Source organism: Sprattus sprattus, assembly GCF_963457725.1.
Source record: "Sprattus sprattus genome assembly, chromosome: 6".
NCBI lineage: Eukaryota > Metazoa > Chordata > Actinopteri > Clupeiformes > Clupeidae > Sprattus > Sprattus sprattus.
This window is the reverse complement of record NC_137925.1, coordinates 7740719-7756157: the sequence shown is the minus strand read 5'-3', so window position 1 is coordinate 7756157 and position 15439 is coordinate 7740719. Positions and strand designations below refer to the sequence as shown.

The following is a 15439-nucleotide window of genomic DNA, read 5'->3' as shown; positions in this document are numbered from 1 at the left end:
CCATTAATGAGTTCAAATGACTGGAACTTGCATTTATGTAGGAGACTGAAATACTTGCTTAGCTTTTGTAGTTTTTTTTTGTTTTGTTTCCGGTTGCATTTTACTAAGTTGAACCGGCCATCTAGAAACAATGCACTAGCATATACAAAATAATACATTCCTGAATCCTGAGCTTCCTACAGGATTTCGTTACATTGGATGGATACTGTTTATTGGTACTGTATTTAGTCTCCAAATTCCAACTCACACCATAACACCCCCCCCCCCCCCCCCCCCCCCTTTTGGTGTTTTTGCTGTCGTCTCTTCACCATGTAGTATGACACCCATGGAATGTGACTGTGACACAGACCACGGCATGTCAGACCCACCGCAGAGAGCCTGGAGCAGAAACACGTTCACTCACTCCGCCATCAGACTCCCAGGAGCTTCACAGCTTTGACGAGGCTCCAGACCCCTTGCTCCTGGGTAAAGGATCCACTCTGTGCAATCTACATCATGAGGTGTGTGGATCTTGAGTACAGCACGTTTTTTTGTTAAAGTGGTGTATGACACCAGAGCTCCATTAAACATCCCTCCTCTTCCTTCCCTTCCCCTCATGTCAGTAATCTGAAGTGCTGCCTAGTTAGGTTCCCTTTACCCCCCACCCTTTAGTCCTTGTTTACCACCTACCAACACCTGTGCAGTGCCCGTTGTCATAGATACAGTAAATACGGATGTTACAGTCAGGTCCCACGAGGGCACGAGCTCCTACATTCTAACTCGGCTTCAATCCAGTTCACCTTAACCACAGTTCGCCTTACTCCCTACTGTAAATATGTGTGTGTGTGTGTGTGTCTGTGTATATATGTGTGTGTGTGTGTGTGTGTGTGTGTATGTGTATATGTGTGTGTGTGTGTGTGTGTGTGTGTATGTGTATATGTGTGTGTGTGTGTGTGTGTGTTTATTTGTGTGTGTGTGTTTATTTGTGTGTGTGTGTGTGTGTGTGTGCGTGTATACGAAGGCCGTAGCTTAGCTTAGGTTAGTCATGTCCGCTGCAGAAACCCTGGCCTGGACAAGGGCATACGCTAAAATGTACATACATGTTAGATAAGTCATGGAATATGCTGTATATACACACATATATATATTTTTGAATCCATTGTTTTTTCAGCCATCTTCCACGCACGTTAACTGTGTGACCGCAACAGGCCTGTTTCCCTGGGAAAACTCCCTCCTACCCGATTGGTGGTTTAAGACAGAGGCCTAGAGAGTTTTCGCAGATGAAAGCAGCTGTGCTGTTATGAACAACAACAGCACGAGAACTGCGCGGTGTCACAAGGCTGTGCAACTATATCATCGCAGCCCACTGTTTGAAAAGTCTACTCTCAGCGCAGTCTCTTAGTTTCCTCTCCTTCATTTGTCCTCCTCCTCCTCCTTCAGTCCTTCTCTTCTTTTCTCACATCCCTTCTTTATTCCCGTCATTCCTGTCCTGGTCCGCCTCTCCCCCGGCCTCAGTGAGTGGGCGTGGCTGACTCATGCTCTGTCATGCGAGCGTTGTACCCGTTGGACGGCTGCGCTGGCGTGGGGGCGTGGCCGTCGGGGTGTTCTGGTTTGAGGGGGGGCGGCGAGGCGGGGCGGGACGGGCGAGAGGAGCGCGTGGACGAGCCCCTGAAGAGGCGCAGCGCCCCCCTGCAGATGAGGGTGAACCAGTAGACCTGGGGGGCCATGAGGAACGCAGCACCCAGGTTACACTGCCACGGCACATACAGGGGGACCAGGTGGAAAGGGATAGAGGCATACCTGAGAGAGGGAGAGAGAGAGAGAGAGTGAGAGGGGGAGGGGGTGAGGGAGAGAGAGAGGGGGGAGGGGAGAGGGTGAGGGAGGAAGGGAGAGAGGGAGGGAGAGAGAGGGAGAGAGAGGGGGGAGGGGGACAGAGAGAGGGAGGGACAGAGGGGGGATGAGGAGAGGGTGAGGGAGGGAGGGAGGAGGAGAGAGAGAGAGAGAGAGATAGAGGGAGGGAGAGAGCAAGAGAGAGGGTAGAGAGAAGGAAATAAACAGGATCAGAAAGGGGGATGGCAGAGAGAGAGAGAGAGAGAGGGAGAGAGACGACCGGAGATGGATTGAGAAAAGGAGAGAGGCAACAGGAAGAGAGGGATAAATAGAGAGGGACAGAGAGAGAGATGGGTGGAAGAAAGTGTGAAATATGGACAAGAAACAGAAAATCAAAAGGAGCTAGATCAAATAAAGAGCACTTTGTGACCAGACTACATGTATGGGAACAGCTGGGTGGAATTCTGATAGTGAACTACGGCAAAATCAGTCACAGATATATATATATATATATAAATACAGCCGCGGAAAAAATTAAGAGACCACTTCAAAATTATCAGTTTCTCTGGTTTTACTATTTATTGGTATGTGTTAAAGTAAAATGTACATTTTTGTTTTATTCTATAACCTACTGGCAACATTCCTACCAAATTTCAAATAAAAATATTGTCATTTAGATCATTTATTTGCAGAAAAATGACAATTGGTCAAAATAGCAAAAAAGATGAAGTGTCTTCAGATCTCGAATAATGCAAAGAAAACAAGCTCATATTCAGTTTTAAACTACACAATACTAATGCTTTAACTTAGGAAGAGTTCAGAAATCAATATTTGGTGGAATAACCTTGATTTAAAATCACAACTTTCATGTGTCTTGGCATGCTCTCCACCAGTCTTTCACATTGCCGTTGGGTGACTTTATGCTACTCCTGGCGCAAGAATTCAAGCAGCTCGGCTTCTTTTCATGGCTTGTGACCATCCATCTTCCTCTTGATCACATTTCAGAGGTTTTTTATGGGATTCAGGTCTCGAAATTGGGCTGGCCATGACAGGGTCCTGATCTGGTGGTACTCCATCCACACCTTTACTGGCCTGGCTGTGTGGCATGGAGCATTGCCCTGCTGGAAAAAACATTTCTCAGAGTTGGGGAACATTGTCAGAGCAAAAGGAAGCAAGTTTTTCTTCCGGGACAACGTTGTACTTTGCCTGGCTGAGGTTTGTAAAAGACCATAAGGATTGAAAAAGCGGACTGGAGGTTCTTCTAAGTTCGTCTTCTCTGATGAGTCCGATTTCACAGTAGGTGCAAGACTCTCTGGCTTGTAGGCCTCTCCAGGTCTCCGTCTAACCATCAGACGACCATGTGTTGGGCAAAGCTGAAAATTGGGCTCATCAGAGAAGACGAACTAGAAGACCCTCCAGTCCGCTTTTTTCAATCCTTATGGTCTTTTACAAACCTCAGCCAGGCAAAGTACAACGTTGTCCCGGAAGAAAAACTTGCTTCCTTTTGCTCTGACAATGTTCCCCAACTCTGAGAAATGTTTTTTCCAGCAGGGCAATGCTCCATGCCACACAGCCAGGCCAGTAAAGGTGTGGATGGAGTACCACCAGATCAGGACCCTGTCATGGCCAGCCCAATTTCGAGACCTGAATCCCATAAAAAACCTCTGAAATGTGATCAAGAGGAAGATGGATGGTCACAAGCCATGAAAAGAAGCCGAGCTGCATGAATTCTTGCGCCAGGAGTAGCATAAAGTCACCCAACGGCAATGTGAAAGACTGGTGGAGAGCATGCCAAGACACATGAAAGTTGTGATTTTAAATCAAGGTTATTCCACCAAATATTGATTTCTGAACTCTTCCTAAGTTAAAGCATTAGTATTGTGTAGTTTAAAAATGAATATGAGCTTGTTTTCTTTGCATTATTCGAGATCTGAAGACACTGCATCTTTTTTGCTATTTTGACCAATTGTCATTTTTCTGCAAATAAATGATCTAAATGACAATATTTTTATTTGAAATTTGGTAGGAATGTTGCCAGTAGGTTATAGAATAAAACAAAAATGTACATTTTACTTTAACACATACCAATAAATAGTAAAACCAGAGAAACTGATAATTTTGAAGTGGTCTCTTAATTTTTTCCGCGGCTGTATATATATATTTCATATAGAAAACGTATTCACCACAACACGATTCAAATACATGTGTGAACCAACATTACGCAATACATCTCTGGGCCAGCAAGGCAAAAGATTGCATGCAAACACTCCCTGAGAACACGTAACATTACCCTCCGAAAGAGAAAGGTTCATGCTCTAACAGATTTAGCCAGAGGCAAGATAGAGTAAAAGCGTATGTGTGTGAGAGAAAGGGATTGGTTGAATTAAAGAAAGAGAGGGGGAGAGATAGAGGGACTGATAGAAGGAGAGAGAGAGTGCAGAGAGGAGGCATACCTGCCGTAAACGTAGTAGAGGTAAGGGAAGAGAAGAACTCGACAGACGAAGAAAGTGACCAACATGAGAAGTCCATTCACTTTGTGCAGGAGAGTATGCTGCTGCTTGTACTGAAGAGAGAGAGAGAGAGAGCGAGAGAGAGAGAGAGAGAGAGAGAGAGAGAGAGGGATAGAGAGAGAGAGAGAGAAAGACAGAGAGAGGGATAGAGAGAGAGAGGGATAACGAGAGAGAGAGAGAGAACAAGAGAGGGATAGAGAGAGAGAGAGAGAGAAAGACAGAGAGAGGGATAGAGAGAGAGAGGGATAACGAGAGAGAGAGAGAGAACAAGAGAGGGATAGATAGAGAGAGGCCAAACAAGAGAGGAAGAGAGGGTGTAAGACAGAGATAGAAGGAGACCAAGGAAGGAGGAGAGAAAGAGGGAGAGAAAGAGAGAAGGAGAGAGAGAGAGAGAGAGAGAGAGAGGGAGTTGGTAATAAAGGAGAGAAAAAGCAGAGAAAAGCTTCGGCTTAAACAGGAGCATCTGCTGTGACAGGACAGGAGAGAGTCTGCACGTAGTGAAGCACTTCAGACAAACACTCAATCAGGACACAACACACTTCTCCCCAGCGCCACCTGTTCAAAATAAAAACAACACAGAGGGTGTACACAGCATCCGTACAGTCACAAACATCTACAATTATAGTACATCAACTGAGACACTTTACACCGCCAGCCATACAACACACTCTTCCTCTCACACGCACGCATGCAAAGAACAGAGAGGGACAGAGGAGAGGGACAGAGGAGAGAGACAGAGGAGAGAGACAGAGGAGAGAGACAGAGGAGAGAGACAGAGGAGAGGGACAGAGGAGAGGGACAGAGGAGAGAGACAGAAGAGAGAGACAGAGGAGAGGGACAGAGGAGAGAGACAGAGGAGAGGGACAGAGGAGAGAGACAGAGGAGAGAGACAGAGGAGGAGAGAGACAGAGGAGAGAGACAGAGGAGAGAGACAGAAGAGAGAGACAGAGGAGAGGGACAGAGGAGAGAGACAGAGGAGAGGGACAGAGGAGAGAGACAGAGGAGAGAGACAGAGGAGAGAGACAGAGGAGAGAGACAGAGGGGAGGGACAGAGGAGAGAGACAGAAGAGAGAGACAGAGGAGAGGGACAGAGGGGAGGGACAGAGGAGAGGGACAGAGGAGAGAGACAGAAGAGAGAGACAGAGGAGAGGGACAGAGGAGAGAGACAGAGGAGAGAGACAGAAGAGAGAGACAGAGGAGAGGGACAGAGGGGAGGGACAGAGGAGAGGGACAGAGGGGAGGGACAGAGGAGAGGGACAGAGGAGAGAGACAGAAGAGAGAGACAGAGGAGAAGGACACAAGAGAGACACAGGAGAGAGACAGAGGAGAGAGACAGAAGAAAGAGACACAAGAGAGACACAGAGGAGAGAGACAGAGGAGAGGGACAGGGGAGAGGGACAGAGGAGAGAGACAGAGGAGAGAGACAGAGGAGGAGAGGGACAGAGGAGAGGGACAGAGGAGAGAGACAGAGGAGAGAGACAGAGGAGAGGGACAGAGGAGAGAGACAGAGGAGAGAGACAGAGGAGAGAGACAGAGGAGGAGAGGGACAGAGGAGAGGGACAGAGGAGAGAGACAGAGGAGAGAGAGAGGAGAGGGACAGAGGAGGAGAGGGACAGAGGAGAGAGACAGAGGAGAGAGACAGAGGAGAGAGACAGAGGAGGAGAGAGACAGAGGAGAGAGACAGAGGAGAGAGACAGAAGAGAGAGACAGAGGAGAGGGACAGAGGAGAGAGACAGAGGAGAGGGACAGAGGAGAGAGACAGAGGAGAGAGACAGAGGAGAGAGACAGAGGAGAGAGAGAGGAGAGGGACAGAGGAGGAGAGGGACAGAGGAGAGAGACAGAGGAGAGAGACAGAGGAGAGAGACAGAGGAGGAGAGAGACAGAGGAGAGAGACAGAGGAGAGAGACAGAAGAGAGAGACAGAGGAGAGGGACAGAGGAGAGAGACAGAGGAGAGGGACAGAGGAGAGAGACAGAGGAGAGAGACAGAGGAGAGAGACAGAAGAAAGAGACACAAGAGAGAGACAGCGGAGAGAGACAGAGGAGAGAGACAGAGGAGAGGGACAGAGGACAGGGAAAGACAGAGATGATGACAGGAGACAAAGAGAGACAACATGGATGAAAATAACCTGTGAAGAGAGGGACAGAGCAGAGAAAGAGTGCCCTGGAGACCCTCTGGAATGAGCGTCTTCCAGAGTTCTACAGAGTTCTCATTAATCCTGCATCCATCACATGTCATGGGGCCATGTGTACAGAGGTTTGGGGCAGCCTGTGGAAACTGCACTGTGAGTGGCACTTAAACCCACTGGAGCCAAGGTGTGTTTCCCCTCGGTTTTCACCTGTCCAGCCCTCCCACCTTCTTAGAGGTATTAGCCTCTTAAAGTCAGCACTGCATCAGTGTCAGGGGTATTAGCCTCTTAAAGTCAGCACTGCATCAGTGTCAGAGGTATTAGCCTCTTAAAAGTCAGCACTGCATCAGTGTCAGGGGTATTAGCCTCTTAAAGTCAGCACTGCATCAGTGTCAGAGGTATTAGCCTCTTAAAAGTCAGCACTGCATCAGTGTCAGAGGTATTAGCCTCTTAAAAGTCAGCACTGCATCAGTGTCAGGGGTATTAGCCTCTTAAAGTCAGCACTGCATCAGTGTCAGAGGTATTAGCCCCTTAAAGTCAGCACTGCATCAGTGTCAGAGGTATTAGCCTCTTAAAGTCAGCACTGCATCAGTGTCAGAGGGATAAAGGCCTCAATATACGTGCATCCTTCTCCGTCCTCGAAAAAAATGGGCGGGCGGTGGATTCAGAAAAAATTGACAGACTAATCGGCCCTACATACTACTCCGACGGCCCCTTAAAGTCAGCACTTTGTTCTCCTTCTCCTTTTAGGACTGGATAGGTGGTCTCCCCATGTCTACAGTGCTGTTGCGTCTGTCTCTACAAGCCTCTAGTGGTGAGGTCAGAAGACTTCTAAAAGAGGAGCTCACCAGCAGGTTCCTGGAGACATGCTGAGGAACCCTGCTTGGCTCTTAACAGCTTTTTAATTCTAAGAGTGTGGGCATCAGCAGTGCTGCCTCTCTGCCCCCGGCTGGAGAGATGGAGAGGGGGAGACGGAGGGGGGTAAGACAGGAGTAGAGGGAGAGGAGTAGAGAGGAGAGGAGTAGAGAGGGGTAGAGGAATAGAGAGGGGTAGAGGGAGAGAGAGGAGAGGGGTAGAGGGAAAGTGTTAGAGAAGAGAGGGGAAGAGAGGAGAGGAGTAGAGGGGGAGAGAAGGGTAGAGAGGAGAGGAGTAGAGGGGGGAGAGAGGAGAGGGGTAGAGAGGGGAGAGAAGGGTAGAGAGGAGAGGAGTAGAGGGGGAGAGAATGGTAGAGAGGAGAGGAGTAGAGGGGGGAGAGAGGAGAGGGGTAGAGAGGGGGTAGAGGGGTAGAGGAAGAGGAGGGGAAGCCAATTCTGTTTCCATATGTTAACTAGACGCAGAGAGGGATCCATTCCCCTGCATTAAATCCATGGCTAAATTCAGGAGGCTATATACAGCACAGCAGCCAACAGCTGACGCAAGAACAAGTGGAGGGCAGTGGTAGCTCACACACACACACACACACACACACACACACACACACACACACACACACACACACACACACAGACCCATATTCAAGAAGAGGGCAGAGGTAGCTCACACACACACACACACACACACACACACACACACACACACACACACACACACACACACACACACACACAGACCCATATTCAAGTAGAGGGCAGAAGTAGCTAACACAGGTCTGGTGTACTCACACTCATGCACACTTACACACCCACACACCCACACACACACTCTCTCTCTACCTCACTAACACACAGAGACTCTTATTCAGACACACACTCTACCTCTCTCTGTCACACACAAACTCTTTTACTCACACTCTGCACACTTAGCACACACACACGCAGACCCACGCACACACACCCACAAGCACACTCACGCACACACACACACACACACCCACACACTCACACACACGGGCAGGCAGAATCAGTGTAGGTGTGATGAGAGATGGGAGGCAGGACACACAACGGGAGAGATAACAGTGGACCTGATTTGCTGGGCCCAACACACACACACACGCACACACACACACGCACACACACACACACACACACACACACACACACACACACACACACACACACACACACACACACACACACACACACACACACACACACACACACACACACACAAACACCTCATTGAATATCTTGATGTTGTTATAACACATTATAGAGAAAGTTATACATTTACTTGATGTTGTTTTAACACATTTCAGATAATATTCAGTTAACAATGGCTTAGAAGCATAGAGACTAATAATATTAGCTGATTCATAATATAATGTATTCAGTTCCTATCAGCTATGGCTCTATAACATATCTTAATGGGCCTCATCCCTCTATTCATAAACACACGCACACACGCCCACACACACACGCACACATGCACACACACAGACATGCACAACCCCCGTCAGCTGGTGTGTGTGTGTGTGTGAATGAGTTCGCTGGTTACCTGGATGAGGATCTTGCCGAGGCAGACAGAGGGCGTGCTGAGCTCAGCCAGGAACATGACGCCCTGGAAGAAGTCCCCTCGGCCCTGCCTCCAGAACTACAACACAGGAAGCACAATACAGGAGGTCAAAGGTCAACTACCGAGAACACAGCAGTGGCTAAGCAGCAGCAGAATGTGAGGGCTCTGGAGCTTGGCCACACACACAAAGAAGCAGGTGCACGCACACACACAGTCACACAGACCCAAACTGGTCCTTAAGCTTATCTCTATCTGCTGAATAGACATCATGCTATCAGTTACAACCGTTTACACACATCTCGGAGTCCTCAAAAAAAAAAGAAAAGCCGGACAATCACTCAAGGTGCAAGGTGCATACAACTCCTGCACTTCAAACAGACATCTTATTGGACAAGGACAATGGGTGTGTTTGCACTCCATTTTTTTTTTTTTACTAAACTCTCTCACACACACACACACACACACACACACACACTCTGCTCACACCGATACCATCCGCCATGCCCGAGCACTGTCAAATGAGATCAGAAAAACAAGAAAAAAAGAAATCCATGGCGACAGTTACCACAGAGACAGGAAAGCAGACGGTGACCATGACGACGTGGTGTAGGACCATGAGGAACTCTCGGCGGAGATAACTGGTGAAAGCCACGCCCATGGGCTTGGGGCCGTTGTCGACCTCGTGACCTTTCACCCTTAGCTTGTGCCAGTAGCACTGGAACATGGCGTAGATGTCGTAGATGAAGTAGGGCACAGCAAACAGGATGTACGCGCTGGTCAGCCAATGCCTGGTGAGTTCAAGAGGAAGAAAAGGACAAGAATGAGAGAGAGTAAAGAAGAACCTAGAGTGTGAAAAGGGGAGTGTGTGTGTGTGTGTGTGAGGGTGTCAAAAGGGGAGAGTGTGTGGGGAGAGGGCGAGGGTATGAAAATAGTGAGTGTGTGGGGAGAGTGTGTGTGTGTGTATGTGAGGGTGTGAAAAGAGAGAGTGTTGGGAGAGTGTGCGTGTATGTGAGAGTGTGAAAAGAGTGAGTGTGTGGGCAGAGTGTGTGTGTGTGTGTGTGAGTGTGTGAAAAGGGGAGAGTGAGTGAGAGGAGGGAAAGAAAGAGGAGAAAGATGATTGAGCACTGATTGAGCATTTATGTCAGATTTTAAGCATGACCTCCATATTCCACCTCAGCAGTCTTCACACCATCCAACCCAGTTGGCAGATGACTCTCACACACACTCTCACACAATCATTTTCACACACACTCTCACACAGATTTGGCCCAGATATGAAACACAGCCTCTCATTGATATAAATCACCAACTATGATCTAACCTACACACCCCCCCGATCTAAAGCCTATTTTGGTCTAAAAACCGTCTCTAATATGAAAACCCCTTCTGATCCGAAACCCATTTATAAACTGAAAACCCTTTCTGATCCGAAACCCATTTATAATCTAAAAAAACCTTTCTGATCCGAAACCCATTTATAATCTGAAAACCCTTTCTGATCCGAAACCCATTTATAATCTGAAAACCCATTCTAATTTTAAAGCTCTTTCTGTCCTGAACCCCTTCACCACTCAGCAGTGTGGAGCAGCCCTGGTACTGAAGCGCCTTTTCTGTCTGATCTGCCCCAAGCTGCTGAAGGAGCCCGCGGGCTGCACCACAGGACTGACCACCCAGACAGCACAGACCCAGAGTCAGACTCACCACACCAGAACTGGACTGGCTACCCAGGCAGAACAGACCCAGAGTCAGACTCACCACACCAGGACTGGACTGGCTACCCAGGCAGAACAGACCCAGAGTCTGACTCACCACACCAGAACTGGACTGACCACCCAGACAGCACAGACCCAGAGTCAGACTCACCACACCAGAACTGGCTACCCAAGCAGCACAGACCCAGAGTCTGACTCACCACACCAGAACTGGACTGGCTACCCAGGCAGAACAGACCCAGAGTCAGACTCACCACACCAGAACTGGACTGGCTACCCAGACAGAACAGACCCAGAGTCAGACTCAGATCGCATATGGTTTGCACCTGTGCTCACACTCTGTAACACCCCTCACACTGAATAACTGATACAGAAGGTGCATATTGTGTCATAAAATGGACTCTTCATCTAGTAGACTTACATGCATGGACTCTTCATGTTAGTCTATGGGAAAGCACACTGGTAACTCCAGTGAGGAGGCTGTTCTCATGTTAGTCTAGGGGAAAGCACACTGGTAACTCCAGTGAGGAGGCTGTTCTCATGTTAGTCTATGGGAGAGCACGCTGCTAACTCTGCATGTAAGTCTATGGGAGAGCACGCTGCTAACTCTGCATGTAAGTCTATGGGATAACACGCTGCTAACTCTGCATGTAAGTCTATGGGAGAGCACGCTGCTAACTCTGCATGTAAGTCTATGGGAGAGCACGCTGCTAACTCTTCATGTAAGTCTATGGGAGAGCACTATGCTAACTCTGCATGTAAGTCTATGGGAAAGCACACTCGTAACTCTGCATGTAAGTCTATGGGAAAGCACGCTGCCAACTCCAGTTAGGAGGCTGCTCTCATTCTCTGTCTCCACTCAATGAGCGTCTCAAACAACCGTGAGCACAACATGAGCCATGGCGATCACACTGCAGCCATGTGACTGACTCAGACCTTCCCTTGAGTGCAGAGTTCACAGTTCCACATCACGGGCCTAGCTCTGTGGGAGCTACTGAAAGAGTGACATTACTGGGGCTAACCCCCAGCAATATGTGTGTGTGTGTGTGTGTGTGTGTGTGTGTGTGTGTGTGTGAGAGAGAGAGATTCACAGAAGACTATTCAATACTGAAAAAGTTAGTGGAACGAAAGAATTTGAAATGGTAATAATCTCATATTTACTATCTCAAGTGAAACTAAACTTCCATTAGAGTGCACAAGGGATTGTGTGACTAAATGCCTGCTCTTTATGAGGTCAATTACACTGTATATTGCTGCATAGCAAGTCCTTCTAAAAGCACTCTTTGATAAGACAGTCTAAAGTCTTGTATGGATTTCCACACAGTGACTGGTAAACACACACATACAGACTTAAGAGAAATAACATGAAACTTTCCCTATTGAGCTGGCCGTGAGGTCACTTACTGGTCCTCGATGATGTCATCACAGGAGGTGGAGATGATGTAACCAGCGGAGGAGGCCATGATGGCCTGGACAGAGGACACCAACCTTGGAACACACACACACACACACACACACGCAGATGCAGACAGAGAGAAAGATGAAATACATGAAACACTATTCTTGAAGAATTACACAATAACAAAGCAAACACACTGCACGCTTTTATCAGACAAACGCACAAACACACACTGCATGCTTTTATCACTCACATATACACGCCACATGTATGTGGCTTACCCTAACCCTATATATGAATGTGCACATCCTAAACATGCTGCTGTCATACACTATGTCATGTGTTAATGCGTGTGTGTGTTTATGCATGTGTGTGTGTTTGAGTGCATGTATGTGTTTTCATGCATGTGTGTGTTTATGCATGTGTGTGTGTGTGTGTGCATGTATGTGTGTGAGTGTGTTTGATTATGTGTGTGTGTGTGTATGTGCATATGTGTTATTACTCAGTGATATCACTTTTATATATATATGCAACTGAGTGTCTCTCTGAGTATGTGTGTGTGTGTTTTATTTCTGTGTGATATCTGGTGTAGGCATAGGTGTGACTGAGTATCTCTGTGTGTGTGTGCGTGTGTGTGTGTGTGTGACTGAGTATCTGTGTGTATGTGTGTGCGTGCACGTCTGTGTTACCTGGCAGACACCACCACAGCATCTCCTTCGCTCCAGCTGAGGCCGGGGATGCGCTTGAGGCACTGCTTGGAGAGCAGGAAGAGGCCTGGAAAGAAGACAGTGCCCGCGGCCAGGATGCTCAGCATGGCGGCCCGCGCTGCGTCCAGCTGTCCCAAGCCACAGGAGAAACGGGCCGGCCGGCCTCCGCCGCCGCTTGCGCTGACCTCTGTACACAGCACAGACACACTGCCAGTTAACAGACGCTGAGACCGCCCAACGCTGACCTCTAGTCTACCAGAAACTGGGCAATGTCTTTACTTCATGATGTACATCTGTAGCCTATATACATCTAAGAATCAGTAGCTTACAGTCTTAGAAGCATCTGCATGGTGTGATTATTTATATGTATCTTACCTAAGATTTCAGTACCTAACACCCTAAAAAAATACGGTTTTCTTTTTAATCAAACACTGGACTTGAGCAAAAATAATTCGCTGATTTCTGAATCATATGTCTGTCCAACATATGATTCCGTCTATACAGTGCACGCTTACAAAGATGTCCCCTATATGTCGGCCATAGAAATAAACACTGTTTTTATAAAAATAAAATATTATTATATAAATAAACACTGTAAACACTGTTTTTTTTCACTGTTTATTTCTATGTATGTCGGCTACGCGTGTAACCAGGATGTTTCAAACTTCATCACGGACAAAGACTATTGGCCAAGATCAAAGTCGAACCATTTGTCACACGCCAATGAACGATCAGTAACGGGACATCAGAGGGACATGCTTGAACCCTGTAACAGTTTAACGTCACTCTGCATGTGTGTTTAGAACGCAATCTGACGAGAAACCAGGCTATGATTAACGAAAATTAAATACTTAATGTCGGCGGGATTACATGTGCTAAGGCTTAGCTTCAATGGATCACTCACTCAAGATTAAAGCCCAGATTTAAGATTGTAGATGCCAGCAATTATGATGCGAGTGATGATTATACACTAGCAAATAACATGACAGGCAAACTATCATGGGCAGTGAGAAGAGATGTCGTGGGACACGGGCCTTCTGTGCCCAAAATGACGGAATAATAATGTGCAGAAGCCTACTAACCCGATGGCCGATTTATTAGCCTTCCCTGAAACAGAGGAATGCTGTGAGCCACGATGCTCAGGCGCTTGCAAAACGCCGTTGTGCGTCAAAAACAGCAGGTTGTCTCTTTAAGTTTATAATGGGTTCATTACGGTGAAGGAGGCAGGGGACTGCTCCAAAATAATAAAGTACTTTTGAAATGCTCTGAAAATGCCCAAAATGCGCATTGCGCTACCATGAAATCGAAAACGTAGACAGTTTTAATGATCTACATAAATAAGGTGAATGGCCATTGTGACAGCGAATAACCCATATCTCTACAGCCAGCCACGTTTCATTGCAAAAACTGAGTAGCGTCAACATTGCGACACGGCGTCTCTCAATATGATCCACCGTTATTGGTTTAGGGAAGACAATGCCCATTGACACGACAGGCAAACATGTTTGATAACGCAAACAGCAAATAATACACATGATTTTAAAATGCAATGGTGTGATATTCCATAATTACAGCAAGAATATTTATGATCGAACATAACTGGATAAAAATGATAGCCTATAACACGCAATTAGCATGCCACAATGAATGGAGTAAAAAGACAGTGGACGTACGTCGGGGTTCTGTGATCCGGTCAGCGGCCTGTCGAGACGCGAGTCCTGGGGAAAGCGAATTGTAGAGCCCGGGTATTACACGCCTGGCTATCTGACATGGTTAACAATTTTATTTTCTTACAGCAAAATAAAATTCGCTCGGAAAGACGCCTCTGGTGATGCGACTCTTAATTCTGTCGATCCCCGACTGGTGTCTTCGCGTGTCTCCACACTTCACAAATCTCGCCCTTTAATTCCCGTTTTTAGTCCTCCGACGTTGCCGCTAGCGGTCTTACATGAGTAGAACCGAAAGGCTTTTCGGGTCAGTAATACCGAACGCGTCAAACCGAACAAATTGTGAGCAACCCAGCGCCGGCGGCTAGCGGACTGACACCACTTCACATTGGCCGGATAAACTTAGCTAGCACATCTCCATTAGCAGGCTGCGGGCTTCACTATCGATCAGCATGTAAGGGCACGGCTGCGCAGGAACACATGGGTCGGACAGCTGCACAACGGCCCCTCCACAAACCACTGGCGTGTCTGTCAAGCCGAGTTCATACGCTTTAAAACAAAGCGCATTTTCCTGTGGTGAATATATACTATAGTTTATCAGTCAAAACAGCTCCAGATGATAGGTTTGACGGTAAAGGAACCACTGGTTCTGTTGGGTTCAGTGGACTGTTCCGGGTCGGGCTTGGTTCTGGGCACCTTCAAAGGTCACATGATCAGAAAACATAACCTTACATGGCTCTGCGGGATTAATTTCACTTAATCCACTTGGTCCTTATGTGATGAACTCGTCTGCCTCAACAATAGCTGAAGCGCCACTGCTTTATCTGATCCGGTTGGCGTGAAACGTGAAGGCCTGTTAATGTTTGACTTGATGGTATTCCTGGCAGATGGTGACACAGCAATCAGTAGAATGGTACCAGGAGCGATATCTGAGATGAGAATAGGCCCGCCACAGAAACCTTTACCCAGGGGAGCAAAGACACGTTCTGCTGAATATCAGGTCAAGGTTATTCACACACACACACACACACACACACACACACACACACACACACAC

At 47.5% G+C, this 15439-nt stretch overlaps 1 protein-coding gene across 1 annotated transcript; it reads right to left on the bottom strand.

The window, feature by feature from the left end:
• Window positions 1–303: 303 nt before the first annotated feature.
• On the bottom strand, window positions 304–14763 carry tlcd3bb (TLC domain containing 3Bb). Its single transcript, XM_080840146.1, has 7 exons — window positions 14389–14763; window positions 12698–12902; window positions 12014–12097; window positions 9463–9685; window positions 8880–8975; window positions 4263–4372; window positions 304–1779 (listed from the first exon to the last, which is right to left on the bottom strand). Exons 2-7 carry the CDS (start codon window positions 12820–12822, stop codon window positions 1491–1493), a joined length of 927 nt encoding a protein of 308 aa, XP_080696272.1. The 5' UTR covers window positions 12823–12902; window positions 14389–14763; the 3' UTR covers window positions 304–1490.
• Window positions 14764–15439: the final 676 nt, after the last annotated feature.

What these genes read in the sequence shown, in the direction of transcription:
- tlcd3bb (XM_080840146.1), bottom strand. Translation starts at nt 12,822, where the DNA reads ATGCTGAGCATCCTGGCCGCGGGCACTGTCTTCTTTCCAGGCCTCTTC. An exon ending in GCTGTGGTGGTGTCTGCCAG is followed by an intron (nt 12,098 to 12,697) that starts GTAACACAGACG and finishes GTGTGTTCCAAG; the next exon opens with GTTGGTGTCCTCTGTCCAGG. An exon ending in TCTGCTTTCCTGTCTCTGTG is followed by an intron (nt 8,976 to 9,462) that starts GTAACTGTCGCC and finishes CCTGTGTTGTAG; the next exon opens with TTCTGGAGGCAGGGCCGAGG.